The sequence below is a fragment of the Phaeodactylum tricornutum genome, chromosome 23 (assembly GCF_000150955.2).
Source record: "Phaeodactylum tricornutum CCAP 1055/1 chromosome 23, whole genome shotgun sequence".
In the NCBI taxonomy this organism is placed as follows: domain Eukaryota; phylum Bacillariophyta; class Bacillariophyceae; order Surirellales; family Neidiaceae; genus Phaeodactylum; species Phaeodactylum tricornutum.
Genome location: NC_011691.1, coordinates 195,191 through 213,765, shown reverse-complemented (window position 1 = coordinate 213,765; position 18,575 = coordinate 195,191). Strand labels below are relative to the sequence as shown.

At 50.3% G+C, this 18,575-nt stretch overlaps 7 protein-coding genes across 7 annotated transcripts; 3 read left to right on the top strand and 4 right to left on the bottom strand.

Annotated features, from left to right (window-relative positions):
* Positions 1 to 129: 129 nt before the first annotated feature.
* PHATRDRAFT_40362 (predicted protein) lies at positions 130 to 1,815 on the bottom strand (the record flags this gene model as incomplete). Its single annotated transcript, XM_002184286.1, has 1 exon — positions 130 to 1,815. One exon carries the CDS (start codon positions 1,813 to 1,815, stop codon positions 130 to 132), a length of 1,686 nt encoding a protein of 561 aa, XP_002184322.1.
* A 2,359-nt stretch (positions 1,816 to 4,174) lies between these two features.
* PHATRDRAFT_16067 (predicted protein) lies at positions 4,175 to 4,966 on the top strand (the record flags this gene model as incomplete). Its single annotated transcript, XM_002184384.1, has 1 exon — positions 4,175 to 4,966. A coding segment is annotated over one exon (792 nt), but the record flags the coding sequence as incomplete, so codon positions are not given.
* Positions 4,967 to 6,943: 1,977 nt separating this feature from the next.
* On the bottom strand, positions 6,944 to 7,918 carry PHATRDRAFT_40360 (predicted protein; the record flags this gene model as incomplete). Its single annotated transcript, XM_002184285.1, has 1 exon — positions 6,944 to 7,918. One exon carries the CDS (start codon positions 7,916 to 7,918, stop codon positions 6,944 to 6,946), a length of 975 nt encoding a protein of 324 aa, XP_002184321.1.
* Positions 7,919 to 8,555: 637 nt separating this feature from the next.
* PHATRDRAFT_49613 (predicted protein) lies at positions 8,556 to 9,102 on the bottom strand. The gene has a single exon (XM_002184284.1). It carries the CDS (start codon positions 9,074 to 9,076, stop codon positions 8,594 to 8,596), a length of 483 nt encoding a protein of 160 aa, XP_002184320.1. The 5' UTR covers positions 9,077 to 9,102; the 3' UTR covers positions 8,556 to 8,593.
* Positions 9,103 to 9,842: 740 nt separating this feature from the next.
* On the top strand, positions 9,843 to 11,533 carry PHATRDRAFT_49612 (predicted protein; the record flags this gene model as incomplete). Its single annotated transcript, XM_002184383.1, has 2 exons — positions 9,843 to 10,224; positions 10,319 to 11,533. Exons 1-2 carry the CDS (start codon positions 10,120 to 10,122, stop codon positions 11,531 to 11,533), a joined length of 1,320 nt encoding a protein of 439 aa, XP_002184419.1. The 5' UTR covers positions 9,843 to 10,119.
* Positions 11,534 to 11,584: 51 nt separating this feature from the next.
* hemE (uroporphyrinogen decarboxylase) lies at positions 11,585 to 12,685 on the bottom strand (the record flags this gene model as incomplete). The annotated part of the gene is made up of 1 exon (XM_002184283.1): positions 11,585 to 12,685. A coding segment is annotated over one exon (1,101 nt), but the record flags the coding sequence as incomplete, so codon positions are not given.
* A 768-nt stretch (positions 12,686 to 13,453) lies between these two features.
* Positions 13,454 to 15,448, top strand: PHATRDRAFT_49610 (exo-1,3-beta-glucosidase; the record flags this gene model as incomplete). The annotated part of the gene is made up of 1 exon (XM_002184382.1): positions 13,454 to 15,448. Exon 1 carries the CDS (start codon positions 13,586 to 13,588, stop codon positions 15,446 to 15,448), a length of 1,863 nt encoding a protein of 620 aa, XP_002184418.1. The 5' UTR covers positions 13,454 to 13,585.
* Positions 15,449 to 18,575: the final 3,127 nt, after the last annotated feature.

Genomic DNA, 18,575 nt, shown 5'->3' with positions numbered 1-18,575 from the left:
GTTGACACAAAAGGTGGCTAGATGGGTATCGGTTTCTTTTGCAAAGCGTTTTGTGGGCAGACCAGTATCATCAAAAAGTTGGATTCGTACTGGGCAAGTGAAGAAGTGTAAGTATATTTACCGTCAGTGTCACATGACTGGGTTGTCGTTTCCCAAGGCAATCTCAATCAAGGAAATCCACTTGCGCTGCATAACGCTGTGTATCTCTGGTCCAACGTGTACCATGTGCTTTCCAATCGCATTTTCGTTATCGACTTGTCGATGATCTGGCCGAGGCACGGTCAACCAATACGCATCCATCACAGAGATATCCGCTTTCGTTGCCTCTTCCCAGGCAATCTCATTAAAGGATTGGCATGTGGACGAGTGGAAGGGCAATGGTTGTCCTTGAGATGGCGGCCACGCAAAACCAAAATTGCCCCATTTGGGCCAACCAGCAATGGTTGTTTGCAGAACGGCAAGCTTGGGTGAGAGGTCCTTGATGCCATTGATCAGCTCGCCTAGATGCTGCCGATACTGTTCCACGCAAGGTCGGGTGTCACCGTTGTTAAATCTCTCATGGGACCACTTTCGACTACAGAGGCGCGCAATGTCGTGCAAGCCGGCATTGAACAGGACGTAAAACTCGGTCCGATTAGTGGCGTGCTTCTTCAAAGCACTCAGTTTTTCTCTAATTTGGGGTAGCTGCTTTGCGAGACCCTTGGCAGTCGAAATGTAGCCACTTTGGGGATATTGATTCCGATCGCGACCGTGCCAAGATTGAAAGGTCAAATGCTGTGCCCGCATGTTGGAGTCACCAACGAACAGAATGTACCAATCCTTCGTTTTCGGCACCATCAAGATCCGCTTACTTTGGTGAACAGTCGCGAGTTTACACTTTTGGTATTCAAAGGCCATAGTAATACCCAGCGAATTGACGCCCTGCTCATATCCTGTTCGGCTAATGTTGGATGGACTGTGATCAATCTCGTACGCATCTTCGACCAAGCGTCGGTCCTGAACCTTGTCGGACACTCTCCAACGACCTTTGATTATTGCACTGGTTGGCGACGTTTCGAGCAAGTCTGCGTTTGTACATACTGGTCGATTGTCTTGACTCGCGTGCGTCGTAGGATCTTCGCTGACTAGTTCTACGGGATCGACAACCACGGTTAAGGGGAAATCTGGTAGAAGGTAGCCTTCGTAGTCGGGTTCGGGTCCAGCCAGTGGAAATTCGTTCCACGCCGGTGCGTTGGAAAAGGCCAGGACTACTTCGACGTGGTAGACTCCGGCATCGGGAAAGACAATTTGCACATCGTAATATCCCGGAATCGTGTCGTGACTGGCGGTGGTGTTGGATGGGTCGTAGGCCCGGCGGACACGGGACGGCACGACCATTCCGGCCACGACACTGGGCCCGTACGCACGTACGTCCAGAATGGCCCGTTGGGGACGGAAACACCGTACGTGTCCCGTACACGCCACTCGTACGGTCCAGACGCGTCCCACCGTAACGATGGTTCGAGTGGGACGGCCGTGGGCGTCGGATACTTGTCGAAAGTACGGTGACAGTGTTCCGACGGGCCGGGCCCATCCGGTGTAGCCAGGCAAGTCTCCGACGCGCAACGAGAGCAACGACTCGACCGTACGACTGACGTTGGTGGGTGTAGTCATTGGGTCGTTGTGGTCCCCGTGGGACGAAGCAACGGGGACGTGCCAGAGAGGGGACGGGAGACGCCGGTCTGGGTCGCTGATGAATGCCGCCCGACGCGAGACGTGTCGCCATAACGCCAAAGTCCAGATGATGAACGCAAAGGCAACGAAATAAGTAGACATGGTGTGATGAGTTAAAGACAGTTCTGGTAGTTGGGATGGTAGCTGCGGTGGTGGTCGAACAAAGAATTGTGGAAGAGACACGTGGGATGCGGTTCACGGCCAGTGTGGAGTTTGCTTTTGCAACGGTGAGTAGCGATGGGTGATGGCAACGCCTCGGGTAGTAAGTATACAGGACCAAGAGGGGATCACGTAGGTATCGAGACGTGTGTATTGTAGCAGTCCGGACCGGTTGGATTCAAGGACGGCGAGTCTCCCTGGTAGAGAGAGGTACAGTCCGGTACAAATTGCTAGACCGGTTGGACCAGACCGGTCGAAGAGAAAAACAGGATCCCATCGTATCGTTCTCGCGTGCAAGCAAGCTGTGGACCGATCCAAGATAAGCGAGATACCCTGGTACGTCCACACGCATACACACACAAAGTGTGGGCAACGTACGAAAGTCCATGGCACACCCGGTGGGTTCCTTGCTTGGTTTCTGGGTTCAATCTTCATGGTCGTCTCGGGCGGACCGCAACGTGCCTAATCGGAGAGATCGTTTCCAGACGGCAACGAAAGAGTTTCAAATTTCAAACTGTGAGCGACGACATCCTGAAGACAATATCAGGATTGCCACACTGTAGTTCTCTACGACTTTGCAGAAAAGAGCGATGAAATTAATAATAGTCAGACTTTCAACATGGCCCCTACTCTCTCTCTCTACTCGCTAGCTAGCTCGTCCTCGGACACTAGCAATGAGAGTACGCACTTTAGGAATCGGTCAAACCCAGTCGCAAAAGCCCGAAACTCGGTGCGAGAGATTCTTCCGAATCGAGTACGGATGTTTCTATGTCTAGTTCACTCTTACAATTAGCTCTTGGAAGTGTTTACAGTTACCAACACAGCCAGAATAGGTGACATTCATTGTCGATCACTGTCAATAATAAGACGAGAATCGTATCGTATCGCATCGCATCATTCTCTTCGACTAGACAATCCAATACAGACGTCCAGCGTCCGCTTGGACCCCGTCAGGTCGTTCGTTGACTTTTGGAGGCCACACACTCCCTATCTTTCGATTGGCGATAAAACTACGACGCCACCGACACCCAAACGACGTCGGCTACTGGGGACGCATGCCAGCGATAAGTGCGACTCGACGACTCGTGCGCTGCACACTATGGTCGATCCACAGCAACGTCTAGACTTGGGTGCGGTCGAGCCGGGCTACTCGCTCGCGCGTTCCTTCGGGATGGAGCTCTCTTTTGGACAGCTCTACGAAACGGACCAGCGTCTACGGTCCGGTTCGTTCGGGACCGTATACACCTGTCGGCATCGACTGCAGCCGGAAGCGACGTACGCCGTCAAAATACTCGATCGACGACGCTTGCAGAAAAAAGACGACGACGCCGTCTTTCGGGAAGTCGACATTCTCCAAGAAATACTCCAACTCTCGCATCCGCACGTGGTCCGACTCATTGACTTCTTCGTTGAAGAGGATAGTCTCTATATGGTGCAGGATTACGCCCCCGGCGGAGACGTTTTCGATCGACTCTCCAAACGCAAAACATACCACGAAAAGGATGCCCGCGAACTGGCACAGATTTTGTTGGAAGCCGTGCGCGCCCTGCACGGGGTCAAACCGTATCCCATTATTCACCGCGATTTGAAGCCGGAGAATTTGTTGTTGCAGAGTCCCTCGGACGATACCAGCATACTGTTGGCCGACTTTGGCTTTGCCCGACACGTGCAGGACAAGGGTTGCCAGACCCGCTGCGGCACACCGGCCTTTGTGGCGCCCGAAATACTGCTTTCGATACCCTACAAGTGCAGTGTCGATCTATGGAGTGTCGGTTGCCTTCTCTACATGCTCATTGGCGGCTACCCGCCATTTGCCGGTAAAAATCACCGAGATTTATTCCGAAAAGTCCGCGCCGCCGACTTTGTTTTTCACGACGCGCACTGGAAGCACGTCTCGATTGCCGCCAAGCAGCTTATTTCGAACCTGCTCACCGTGCGTGTGGACAAACGTTGGACGGCCGCACACGCCCTACAGAGTCCCTGGTTTCGACAGAAAACGACCGAACTGTCGGCCGACTTGTCGGGCAGTATCACCGAACTCAAAAAATTTCGTGCCCGACGATCCTGGCGAGTGGCCAAGACCGCCCTGGGATGGGCCACGTCGGCCCCTTTTTGGAATCCAGACGCGATTTCCTTTTCACAGCAACTGACACAGTGGGACCGTGATGCTCTCCAGGTCAAGGGAGGGGCCACCAGTGCTGCCAGTAGTCCTACAGTGGAGGGTTCCGGGACGAGCACTCCGCCGTCATCGCCACTCTCATCCAACCCTGGCACGCCCTTGACGTCCCGTATTCCGAAAATAAAATTCGCTAACATGTACACCCTCAAAACCAAACTCCGTAAGGGATCGTACGCAACAGTGTGGGAATGCCAACATTTAGAAACCAAAGAAACCTTTGCCGTCAAAGTGATTCAACGCAAAGAACTCCAACCAAAAGACGACGAGGCCGTCCTAAACGAAGTAGCGATCATGCAGTCGTTAATGGGCAACAAGTATGTGGTGCAACTTTTGGATTTTTACGAAGAAGAGGACTGTTTCTATATTGTTATGGAGTACATGACGGGCGGGGATGTCTTTGATCGTATCGTGGAAAAGACGCAGTACACCGAAAAGGATGCACGAGATCTAACCCTGATCCTCCTCAAGGCGGTCAGTTCTTTGCACCAAGCCGGTATCGCACACCGCGATCTTAAGCCGCAAAACTTGCTGCTCGAATCAAAACTCAATAATGCCCGCATCAAACTCGGTGACTTTGGCTTTGCTCGTCGTGTACATACGCCTGAAAGTTTGACAACACGTGTGGGGACGCCCACTTACGTGGCCCCAGAAATTCTAAAGAATATACCGCACGACCAACGCGTGGATATGTGGAGCGTCGGCGTAATTATCTATGTATTATTGGTCGGCTATCCACCTTTTTTGGAAGACAGTCAATCCGACCTTTTCCTCAAAATTCGAACCTGCGATTGGAAATTTATGGAGAACGATTGGAAACACATCTCCAAAGATGCCAAGGCCTTGATCAAAGGCCTACTCGTGTCGGATCCTAAGGAGCGCTGGTCCATGCGGGAGGCTCTGCGCTGTTCTTGGATTCAGCAAGACCCGAACCAGCTATCGAGCGTAAACCTTTCCGGTTCCCTCAGGGGATTACGCCATCAACGAAATCGTTTGCGTAGCCTAGCCAAGGCCTTCATATGGATGGGTAAGGATAGTAGGCCCGTAGAAGCAAAGACTCAAGCACAGGATGCTGTCAGTGAGGTTTTTGGAAAGGGCAGCAAACCACCAGGAAAACATACGAAGTAAATTTCGCATTGTCTTTTTGAAAAAAGTAGGAATAATCAATTCCGCCGAGTACATGTCAACGGAAATAAGAAGGATGCTTTCCCTAATCCTTTTATCGGGTTTTTCTTGTGGCCGAAACTACCCTATTTCGGCCCATTGAAAAGATTACGTAGTGTCAGTAAAATTGTTTTATGATTCATTAGCAGCGAAAGCATCTACAATCTTTGTGGAAAAGGTACGTTGGCAATCTTCAGCCGGTAGACTCCCAATCTGCACATGCACCGTGACCATGCGGTACAGTACACAGATTCAAGCGATGCCTGCCAAGCCCTCTCACACTGCCAGCAGCATCATGACTGCCATAAACAGTAAAAGTAGTGTCGAGACGCACCTATGCACTCCTTGAAGTGCACAAGCCAGAATTTTGTTGGTGGCCGTCAAGAAAGCGTCAACTATGGCGCTTTGCGCTCTAACAGCTTGTTTAACCAGATTCAAGTTGTCATGAAGCAAAGTTTGGAAGTTTGGGTTCTTGCAGGATTGTGACAGAGCAATTCCCAGAACTGTAGCGTTGGCGTATGCCCCTTACAGATAGAGTGAGAGCCAACAATTCCACAACCACTGTGCAGGACGATGGGGTATCTTCAGCTTACAGTTGTGTCGTTGTGTTACTGTCATCTGAAATTTTCTTCAGAGGCCAGCCTGAATAATAAACCATACAAAATGATTCTACGCTTAGACTGGCATCATATACCTTTCCTATACGTTGTGAAGTTGGCTATTTCTTACAGTTAAGAAGAATATCCCTGAATGGATTTACTCAAATAGAACCAATTAAACATTAGGCGTCGGACCCGGGCTAGTCGTTGGAGCTGAAACAGGGGTGGTCATCAGAGCTGAAACGGAGGAAGTCGTCGGAGCTGGAACAGGGGTAGTGGACAGAGCTGGAACAGGGGCAGTGGACAGAGCTGGAACAGGGGTAGCTGTCGGCGCAGTCGTGAGAGGTGGCACAGGGGCAGTGGTCGGCGATCTTATCGATGGCATGGGGATCGACACGGAAGTTAGAACAGGTGAGGGTGTCAAAGGAAAGGAAAAGGAAGCAAAAAGGAAGGGCCTCTCCGTCAAAACCATTTGTCTTTTCTGTTGGTTGAGGCCTTTGCTTTTTTACTGTCCCTAGTAAAAACAAAATCCTTTCTACTGACAATACCGATCCAAACGTTAAACCCAAAATGCTCCCAATGACTAGAGTCTCTGTGCCTCGCTGAAGTTTCTCGTCCTATGCCGTTGCGAAACGACAACGGACAAAGGTTTGTCCCTTGAGGAGATCCATGCTATCGGAAGGAAGGGCATCAGCGTTCAAACTACTTTACTGATCTTGCCAGTAGTCATGTATAGACGAGTGAGGCAACATGAATGTGAACAATATTGGGAGACATTTTGTGGCCTTCCTCATTGTTTTCGCTTTTTTCAGTTAACTACTTTACTGATCTTGCCAGTAGTCATGTATAGACGAGTGAGGCAACATGAATGTGAACAATATTGGGAGACATTTTGTGGCCTTCCTCATTGTTTTCGCTTTTTTCAGTTTCATGCTTCGCAAGTGTTCCTTGTACTCAGTTGCTTTCTGCAGCCTGGATTGCCATGTTTGGTGAGCCTGACACTGCTTGGGAAGCTACTCACTGTGCATGAGTCCTCGATTGTGCCTATGATCCCGATGACACGGAAGCATGTCAAATGGCCTTTGGCCCCGTTGGCCTTTATCTGCCAAGATACGCTTGGAGATAAAGACAGCTACTTCGAGATAGGCTTCAGAACAAGTTCGTACGTACGCTCGCCAACATTGTGGTATTTTTCCTCAAAATTGGTCCATGGTATCAGAGTCGGATCCAGTAGTTTAGCTTCCTCTTGCGTAGATGCAAGATACCGCTGGGCATAGTTTTTACCATATACTCCAGTCTTACCGTCGACCTCATCCCTGGTGTCACCATCGTCTGGGGTGGTGGAGAGACAAGCAGCAGCTGTATGGACCGCTGCGGAGAATTCGTCCAAGTAGGTACGCCAATTAGATCGGACAGTCAGTCGGTCCCCACCTAGGCGCAGCAGCAATGGAAATCCCGGATGTGCGTACAACCGACTCTTGATACGACTTTTTTTGGGATACGGATTCGGGTACAAGACAAAGTGTTGCGCTATGGACGATTCCCATCCAGCATCGATACAACAACGCCAAAAGTCCACCAGCTCGGCCCGTACAAGCCAAACGTTATCGGCGGCTTGTCGAACCAACAGCGCGTCGTCCGATGGCCCATCATCGCTGGCGACGGAACTTTGGAAGTTCGGATTTTTGGACAAGCGCGCCACGGAGCGATCAATTCCCAGAACGACGGCGTCGGGGTACAACCTTCCGAGATGCAGTGAGGATCGACCAGTTCCACAACCACTGTCGAGGATGATGGGGGTATCCACGGGTACTGCATCGTGCACCTGACGAAAAGCCCGGAGCGTATGCGCTGCTACTGGCTTAGCTTGCAGAAACCGATCCAAACTCCGGACGTGCTTTTCCACAATGGTACGCAACGTTTCTGTATCGGTCGGAGGACAGGACGTAATGGTGTACCGTGTCGAGACTTCAGACGACCGAGATGAGACGTTGCGAAGTCCACAGGGTCCTATTGACAAGGTACGGCGCCGCCAAGGAGACAAGAACAGGCCGTGAATTTTCCTCAAACTTGTGTTGCAGTCCAAGATCAGAATCCAAAACGACATGATTGTCAAGCCTCTTCTTTTTGCACCCATGGACACTATTGTGTTTCCTTCCTTGTGACAAAGCTGGTGAATCAGAGATGGTGAGACGTTTCGGGAATCCAAACAAAGGCAGGTAATTGCTCTCTATGGAGACTTCCAGTACGGATCAACAGGAAACTCACAAATTTCGGCCCCCTTTTTGCGACGATCGCCAACCACGGGAAATCTCAACACCGAAGTCTGCCGTGCGCCCGGATTCGGAGAAAGAATTGTCTTCCATGCTTGACTTGTTACATAGAAGTTAGACGCACTCCCGGTTTCGGAGAATCGGAGCCTTCTCTCTTGGTCCGAATAATACTCGAACGTTTGACCAAGGCAAACTTACATCTTTGGCGCCAATTCACGTTCTCCCTACATCCATCGGACAATTTTGACACCAGTCCTTCGAAATCGACGGTTTATGTGGTGAGCAATCATCAAGAAATTGAAGTATGAGTAGGATGGCGCCAGGGTCATCCATTCAATTTCTGAAAGCACCTGCATACGGGTACAACTGCCGTCTTTTCAAAACGCGACTACCTTGCCGGAACACAAGGGAACAAATAATACATCAAAAAGGAGAATGGATCGATAAATAATTTGCGCTATACGTCGTCTTATTCAACCCTTCTATATCGCTAGCTATTGTGAGGTCAATCACTGCCGGGCAAACAACATGGCGTCAAATTGAGGACTGGTTCCCTTTCTCTGTCGAAGTTGAGTTGACGTAGTTTCCAAAGCAATACAGTCGGAAATGCAATCAAGCTCTTGCAACGTCGACTCCAGTACGTCATGCAGTGATTGGTAGAAGGCTCCGCCACTACCCACCAAAGAAACAGATGTGCTAGCATTGTGGTCGTATCTCGTTTGGCCTTCGCCGGCGTTTGCGCTCCATTCCGAAAGCATCAGATCTGTAGACGGTGATTGGCGACTTCGCTCGTAATCGGCAATTCCAGAAGTAGTAATCCCCTTCATCTTTGATGCGCGATGGATGTTTCCACGCACGAGCAAAGAGATCAGGCTCATATTCGAAGGGAAGTCTTGGGGGCTGCCGCCGGCATCGTTGGGAGCTTCACTCGCGGAAAGCGTAGTAGTGGAAGATGGACTTGAGGTCGGTGCGGTAGTGCTGATGCAAGGCATTTGGGCGAGGTTGGCTGTGAATGTGGGGCGTCTCTTTTTTATGGGACGGAGGGGCCGCTCCGGAATCGGTATACCAGTTGGTAAGGCGGAAACTGTCTCTGTCAGTAAAGAATCAATCGCATGCACGCAAAGCGAGAGTTTCTGAGAGGTAACGAGAATTCACTGTTCAAGTTCGTTCGTCACTGCACTATTGTAAATGTCCATGTTGAGGTGTAATTTGGAGCATCTCTTGCAGACTGTCTTAGAGAAGCACGACAAACAAAGTAAATTCAAGGTGATCAATGACCTGGATCTATAGGAGTATTTGCCTTTTTCGAAATGAAATCAATAACATCGTTCCCGCATGAATAAAAATGTACCAGTAAGACCCAATTTCTTATCATCTGCTTCGGGCCTATACTTGAAAATCGGGCATTCTTATTGTTACCCGACAGAAACGCTATTCGATTTTTGCGTGTTTTCTGGTCTCTGGATAAGATAATTTGTCCAGCCCAGGAACACTGCCGAAGTCTTTTTTTCGTATAAATGATATGTGCTGGCGAAGCGGAATGGACTTCCAAGCCAGTCAATTTCATATGCGTGCTGCGCTGGTCAGTGAGTCTTCAGCGTCTACTCGGCTATAGTCGGCTGCTGTCAACTGCGAAACGGGCTGTTACGCTTCTATCACTGGGTCGACGCTATTTGCCAAAAGCAGCTATGGCTGGAATGGGATCAAGAAAGATGGCTGGAATCTTCTGCATTTGGCGTAGTAGAAAATAATGGTCAACTGATATTTGTATATAGGCGACTGTACTGACAGTGGTCCTCATTATCATCTTGACATAACAGTGAAACCTCGTGGAGCTCTCGCCGTGTTTAAATTTGAATGATACACACGTCAAACGAATTCCAAACGCCAAAGTTGATGGCTCCACGAGAAAACAGTTGTCGAATGGAGGCGTTTTCACCCAATGCTGTCGGATTACAATGCAGCTGACTTCTCTCTCTCTACAGAGTAGCGTATACCTTACCACATTCCCTCAGACGCTGTGTCCAAATAAAGAATGTCCGCTCCAAGGAAAGAGATCCATAGTAAACCAAGAAAGAATGAAGCGAACCCCTGGCATCACAACACTGATGCGCTTGCGACCTTGGACCACTTTGGAAAGGTTCGTTCTCACGAATTTTCGCTGTGAAAGAAGCCTTTACAGAACCAAAACCAATTTATTCCCTCAAATACTTTGACATGCGTTTGTAATACAGAGAGCTCTCGAGCGTGAGGCTGCCGTCCAGCAAATGTTCGTCGAGTACGTAGAAAAATGGTCAGCCAGCGTCAACGCCGGAGAGATCCCGAACCATAGCCGTAAAAGCGATACGGTGCGATTTCTACCACCAGACTTTCATTTGGAGGATAGCACTTGGGTGTCTTTCTCAAATTTTGTGAGAGCTCATGGCGACGGCTATTGGTCAGCGAAACGAACTCGGTTGACTTTGATAGAACTGAACAACCATCCAAAACTCAGAAATCACCGAGGGCCTTTCTACTTTGTCGATCTTTCACATAGCGAGCCACAAACCCAATCATCTATTCATCCAGCAGGGGAAAATCAAGAGGAGGACAGTCAGACTGTTTCAAAACGAAAAGAGGGTTCTCGCGAATTCTACGATTCAAAATTTGTGTCGAATAATCAGAGAAGTCAGCAACCTAAGTGGCCCAAACAGGCACAAGAGGTCGAGACTGCATACAGCCAATTTGTTGAAAGCAAGATGTCGACGGGCCTGAAACAGCTTACTCATTCTCAATCAAGAAATGTGGGCGATCCCACTTGGATCCTTCCAGCGCCCGTTCCCTTCGACACGGTGCAACTACCTCAGCACGTCCTCTATCGGCAGCCGACTCAGAGTAAAAAAATGTCTGTGGGGGATATCGATTCAAGTTCACCTCCAACATTGCGCCTTTTGGGAAAGCATGCTGTTTCCCCTGGCAACCATGATTTTTCTCGTCGCTCAAAAGTCTTACCTAGGTCAATGGCTGACAGCAAAAATGGATGTCTCGATTTTACCGAGTTTCACAGCAGGAACGGCTGCTTTTTGCCGACGGTACCGCTACTCCACCATGATCAGCATCTGTATAGCGCTACACGAGATGACAACGAACGATTGCCAGTCCTACCATCCAATACTGAGATGCTTGTATACTCCCAGCTCTCGGTCAATATGTGCGATATCGAGACGCCTTTTAACGAGACGACGGAGGCCGAGACTACAGAGTACACACGCGCAGACCAGATCATGCTTATGGCTCCACTCATCCCGACGCCACCCAAACCTACTCCTCCCCGCATGCAAAGGAACCTTGCCAACCACTGTCTTCCTAGACTATCACCGTTCGTAAGCCCATTTCAATCGTTGGAGAATTCGGTCACGTCCACGAAAATAAACGACACCTGCAAAGGCTTACCACTCCAACATGATTAGCTATAAGATAATTTTATTGTTCTGAGTTCAGGTCTGATTCTAGTTTTCGACCTAGCTATCTTGAAGAATCATGGCGGCGCTCTCCTCGTGAATCGCCTTGACGAAGGCGTCCACAAGTTCCGGGCTTTCTTTCCCACCCAGCCCTTCACCTAGATTGGCGATCAGTCGCTGGGGTCCCAGCTCCTGCAGCAATTTTTTCGCAGTCGCTCGGACCGTCTCGACCGTTTTGCCGTTTTCTTCAATAAGTTCCGCCGGATCGTAGTTGCCCTGTAACGTGACAGTGTTGCCTAGTTGCTGCCTTACCGTAGTGCGGTCCACACTGCCGTCCATCGTGATGACATCGTATCCTAGGCCAACCAGTTGGTTGTTCAGGTGACAGGCACCCCGACAAAACACCATGAGCGGAATATCCGGATGGCGTGTTTTAAGCTCTTGCGCTATGGTTCGCAAACACGGCAACGCGTGTTTTTCGAAGTTCACGTCGTCAATCATCATACCCATGGCTTCAAAGACTTGCAACACGTGTGCTCCGGCCAGTACTTGCGCGTCCATGTATTCCACCACAATTTTGGTCAAGAGCGCCAACAGGTCTCCAGACGCCTCCGGATAGTCCTCCAACCAAGTCACACCGAGCTCGGTATTCTTTTTGGAACTCCCACCCACCATGTAGTACATGAGTGTCCAGGGGGCTGCGGAAAACCCAATCAAGGGAATGGATTTGTTTTCTTCCGCCATTTGCGTGCGAATCGTCCGGACTGCTTCAATGACGTGCGCGAGCTTAGTTTGCACAAAGTCGGGAGTAATCTGGTCGATGGAGGGGAGTCGCGTGTGTACTTCTTCCGGCGACGTGAGTGGCTCGGGAACGAGAATCCCGACGCCTCCGGGCATGGTGACTTGGATCCCGAGTGCCTCCGGGACGACCAGAATATCGGAAAACAAAATAGCCGCATCCAAATCGTACCGACGGATGGGTTGCATGGTACATTCTGCTACGCAGGCGGGAGACGCCAGGAGTTCCAAAAAGTTCTTGTTCGTTTGCGCCTTGTAGTCCTGATATTCCGGAAGATGCCGACCGGCTTGACGGAAGAGCCACAGCGGTGTTTGTTCGACTTTCTCTCCGACTGCGGCACGCAACAGGAGATCGTTCTGCGGTCGGTCGGTTCTCTTATTGGTGTCGTCGTCATCGACAGTGCGGTCGACAGTCACGGACGGTGACGGGATCGTCGCCACGACCGGGTCACCGTTCGCCCCGTCCGGTGTCGGTGAGTTTTGCAAACGACCGAGGATAACTTGGCGAGTCAATTCCAAATCTTCCGCGGGACTCTGAGCAGCCGATACGATCAAGGCCGACGAGGATTGGATGAGGATTTGACCCCGCGAAACGGCAGTCATGGTGAAGGGCGTCGGAGCAAACGCGGCAACCGCTTGCAACGACAGCACCGCCCTAATTGCCACACCGAGTCGCATACTGGTCCGAGCCAAAGCAAGCAGTATACAATCCAGCAAAATGCACTCGCTGGTATTCAATCAACGAACCAATCGATGGACACTTTGGCTTGGACTCACCGTCCAGAAGGAGTGAGAATGGATCGATCGCGAGGTTCAACTTGGCGGTCCACGGACGTGCGGACGCATACAAACGTCTCCATTTCCGCGATCTCAATCGAGTCGTAGAATATCGGCTCGGTAGATCCGGGTGGTTCGATCTTCCCATCCGCACGTCGCCGGACTGTGTGTGCGAACAAAAGACTCGAAAGAGAGCTACGGCGGAACGAGCTCCAAGCCTAAAATAGTTCCGGCAAAACTCCGAGGAATTGATCGACAAACTGACTGCTGACTGCTGACTGCTGAGATACACCAGTCTCGTACAGTTAGCTACTACCCAAGCACCACATCAACGAACAGTAAAGGACGGTATCCCTCCGAAAGCAAGTCGTCCAGGAAGTCCCGCACAAAACCAAGGCCAACAATTCTCGCCATCGAATACCCGAACGCCATACATTCGTTCGCTCCAAATTCGTGTCCATTCTTCGACAAAACAACGTAGGAACCATGGTGTCTGTCCAAGATGCAACGATTACGAATGACAATGAACACCATGACGACTACGCATTACCGACACCGCCCTCAATTACGGAGACGTTGCCGCTGCCCGCCACTCCCATCGTGACGTCGCGGGACAAAGCCTGGATTCGTGGCGTCAATGTTGGTGGTTGGTTAACATTGGAACGCTACATTGTCCCGTACCAGTTTGCCATTACCTCGTGTCACTTACGGGGAGACTTTTGTTGGTACGCTGACGCCCTCGGCGCCCCACCCGTGACGCATCCCGACTATCAGCTCTGTAGCGACGTTCGGGATACATGCGAACCCGTCCAGGAACCCAACGTCTATGGTAATATGGATTATCCCTTTGACGAGTACAATTTGGGCGCCGCCTTTCCCGATCCCCGGATCGGAGCGCAGTGGCTCGATTACCATTTCCGTTACTTTCTCAGCCGCTCCGATTTGGAGCGCCTCGTCGACGCCAAAGTCACGCACGTAAGAATTCCTATTCCACACTGGATTATGGGAGATGTCCAAGACGGGGAGCCTTGGATTGTGGGATCTCGCTGGCGGTACTTTCTCCGTGCGCTCGGATGGTGTCGCGAACTGGGATTGAAGGTATGGCCCGACATTCACACGGCACCGGGCTCGCAGAATGGGTTCGACAATTCTGGGCAACAGCTGCCGGGCGTTTCGTGTCGGGGATGGGCCGATGAACCACACAACGTGGCGCGGTCGTTAATGGTCATTCGAGACGTTGTGGACGAGATTGTGCGGGAAGGATACGGGGACGTCGTGACCGGCTTTGGCCTTTTGAACGAACCCTTCAAGGACTGTCCCCGCGACGTGTACCTGGACTTTATCGACCAAGGATTGGATATCGTCCGGGAAGCCTTGGGGCCCGAAACAGCGGTCTACGTTTCCGATCTTTTTTCCGCCATGTCCTTCAATGACGGCTCCTGGTGGCTAGATCCATCCCGGTACAACCATACCTACCTCGATAGCCACTACTACCACGTTTTTGCCGAACACCCCCGGGCTCTCAGCCCCCGTCAACACATTGCCTACACTTGCCAGTCCGAATATCACGCCCGACTTTCCGATTCCGGCAGTGCGAGTTGCTGTTACACGGACGCCCCCGTGTACAACGCCACACCTAGCGTGGACGGCGTCCAGCGATTGATTGGTGAGTGGAGCGCGGCCACGGACACCTTGCCCGTGGCGATGCTGGACACGATCATGGCACACATTGCCACGCACGGAACGGCGTTGCGTATGAACCGTACGTTGTCAACGGCACGTCAAGATTTCTTGCGCCACTTTGTTCACGCGCAAATGGTCGCGTACGAAGCGGCCGACGTGGGCGTCGGCGCGGGCTGGTTCTACTGGACTTTGAAAATGGAAGGCGGGGCCTTTGCGGAATGGGACTTTTTGCGGGGTGTGGAGGAGGGGTGGATCGTCCTGCCCGCCTCGCATCACACGCCGGCGCAAGCAGAATTCGGGACGTGCTACGAGATAGTTTTTCAAACCGATGACGATCCGTCGATTATTGACGAATTTCCACCACCGACGGACGATGACGCGAACAATTGGCAGGGTGTAGTTCTGGATGACGATGTGGTGGTCTCGCACGGGCAGAGTTTGTTGTCCGGTGGGGGTGGTCGCAAGCAATACAACGATAGCATCAGCGAGAACGATACGGCGGGAAGAGTGCCCACCATTCCGTCGCACCAAACGCCGTCGCACTGGATGCTGGGCACTGTCTTGCTTATTCTACTGGTTGTGGGTGCCGGGTGGCGTTGGCAACGACAACGGTCGACGAAACAGGCCGACTACGAACAAATCGAGGAAGTTGGCATTACCGTCTAGCAATCTTAGAATGAGTTTTGTGTGTGGAAGAGATACAGAGATAGTCGGAATAGAAATAACTTCTTAACTGTATGGCATACTGTTAGTTCCCATGTTGTCGACGGTTGTGTGGTAACAATACCTGTCTATCTTTACATAAAGTGGTTTGGCCCCTTAAGGGAGTAAACTAGGGAGTGGCTCGTCCGAGTCAATAGAACAGGTAGCTGTTTACAAATGGATGATTTACGGAAAGTTCGTTTATAGTTAATGGTACGCTAGAAACCTCTGGTGTCGGTGATCTTTGCCTATATAAATATATCCCAACAGAATCAACAGATATTCTATGCGCGTTCGACTATGCGCGTTCCTATGCGCGTTCGGATGCTCTGATTGGTCGAGAAATTGACATTCTTCCTTGAGAGAATGATATTCTTCTGTCCTAAATAAAATAATTTCCAAAAGTCCTTAGTCATTCTTGTGTTGGATTGCTGGAGCCGCGGGTGTGAGCTGTGCTCACCCCCCTTTTGCTGGTCATGAGCTGTGCACCAGTGTTTTCCCACACGGTAGATCCGAAAGCACCGTACCAGAAATGGCAACCTCTCGCACATCCCCGACGCCGCGAGATATACCAAACACCGTCCTTTTCATTTTGCACATAGTCATTTTGTTGCATCTACAGTAAAAGAGTCAGTGTTTGCTTCAATGCTTGGAGACGGAACAAGACAAGTCCACAAGGCCAACAATGGTCCAAGTCGAAATAATGTCTAAAATATATGGTGAGCTTGTAGCATATCCACCACTCCGGATTCTGCAAAATGGGAAGGAACATGACCCTTACGTTGTTGTAGATGAAGCTATTGAAAAATTTGGTGCAGCAGTCAAAGATCAAATGCTTACAAAGGAACAAGCTTTGGTGAAGGTGACAAAAGTTGCTAATTCAATTGACTGGCTACCTACTGAACTGAAAGAACTGGTTGATGCACACTGTCGTAAAGACTCAGATGTTGACAATGATGGAAAAGCTGCCAGATACTGAGGGACCTTGGCCGGAGGATTACAAAAGAGGAGCTTCCTCGCTTCCGGCAAACAGAACTTTGCTGCTCACAAGCCATCAGTGACGGATCAAAGTTAAGTTCCCTTATTACAGCCAACAAACCTGTGCTCATCAGCCTCCCAAGACATACTAAATGGCTTGTTATTCATGGCCTGTACAATCTATCAGGAAGCTTGGCTGCTGCCAAAGTTTCAAACAATGTTGGGGTGGAAGTTACATGCTATGGCAACATGGGAACAATTATGGAAGGACTTATAGAAGGTGCTGCCAGCTTTGATCACAGAGTGGCCACATACAGCACTGTAACAGACTGGATTGCAACCTCTGCTTTGACAGGAATGAATACCATGACACGGTTGATTGCAAGCAACAAATTTAATAGCTTAACTGGTAGCATCTAATGACTACTTACTTGTGCTTTAAATTAAATGAAGAAACAAACTTCATGCATTCATTTCTCACCATCTATTGTTCATTTGATTCTTGTCACCAGCAACAAAAAGATAGTTGTAGCAAAACCCATCATGTCTTTTCCAAGTGTGTATATTCTCTCAAAGCCATCATGGCAAAGGACATTCAACATAGTTCAATTTCATACTCCAAAAAGTCTAGATTGTGCCAACACAAATCTTTGTTGTAATTTCTCGCGGCTCCCCTTTGGCTCTATTCTTTGAATCAAGTCTATTTGCTGCAGTGTTGCTGTTGTCACACCAAGGAATTACAACAAGCTCACAAACAAGTCGTTTCTGCGTAATAATCTTCTTTTTGTTCACTGTGATATACTGCATTGGTCTTGTACCTATCAACAACCTGCTTTCTTAAGTTTGTTGGGAATTGTCCCCTTGTCAGGCATGGGCCAACTTGGTAGTGCTTGGGGGTCTGGAGCTACTTGTGATTCCGTAATTCCTGCTGCTCCCTTTGCTTGTCAGCACACTTCTCCAGGATGCATCTGACAGTACCAGTCTGTCAAGTGTTTTGACACACTGTCCTACACAGTATGCTCCACAACCATAACTGGTTGCGCAGGTCGCGCAACCTCCATCACGTTGCGGAAACGACCCATTCCGGATAGTGGACCCCCGGACGGTGCCTTCGGCGTTCCGCTGTATGCACGAACAGCCACACCCAATCTCCATTCCAACATACACTGTGTGGGAAACGTGTAGAAACAACGCTTGAATTGCTTCGACTTTCTGTGCTTTAACGTTTCCGAAAACGACTTTGTCGTCTTCCAGTCCGCCCGCGAATAGGCATTGTCTACCGCCACCGTCCCACGGCCCTTTATGCACACGTCGGATACCATGTACACGCTGCTGCACATGTTGGACCTGTTGGATGCTGCGGTGCGTGCTGAGGGACGGTCTCCGCGGACTGTGGGCGTCGTGCGACTTTCGCCCCGACAAAGAGGAAGCGTGTCATCACCTGATGACGAAGTTTGCCCCTTTGATGTGGGGCACGGAATCTACTTGTGGCTATACGGCGTCCAACAACTTGACCCTTGTCGCTAACGGGGATGTCGAGGGCAACGAGAGGGTCGATCTGATGTACGCCCGCATGGGGGTGGATGGTGTGGGCTCTTTGACGGTCAGCGCGTTCACAGTAAGCAAAAGGGGGTTGGGAGGGGGTGAGCACAGCTCACACCCGCGGCTCCAGCAATCCAACACAAGAATGACTAATGACTTTTGGAAATTATTTTATTTAGGACAGAAGAATATCATTCTCTCAAGGAAGAATGTCAATTTCTCGACCAATCAGAGCATCCGAACGCGCATAGGAACGCGCATAGTCGAACGCGCATAGAATATCTGCAGAATCAATGGTGTGTGACATTGATATTGAAAAAAACCCGGTATCTAATCTATATCTCGTGATCGAGTGCCTTGTAGTAACGAATTACTGTGTATGGAGAGTCCACAAGGGCTGCGACCGTTGAACCAGGTGCCGGAAGTCCACTCTAGCTACGGTGCGAGATCGCCATCCCGGTGGGGGACTTGCGGAGGAATGACCTCACTAGTCTCGTATTTCTTCGTCGACTCCCAACAAACGCCGGGTGGCTTCTCCTAAATACCGCTGTAGTGCGCCTAATTAGGCTTA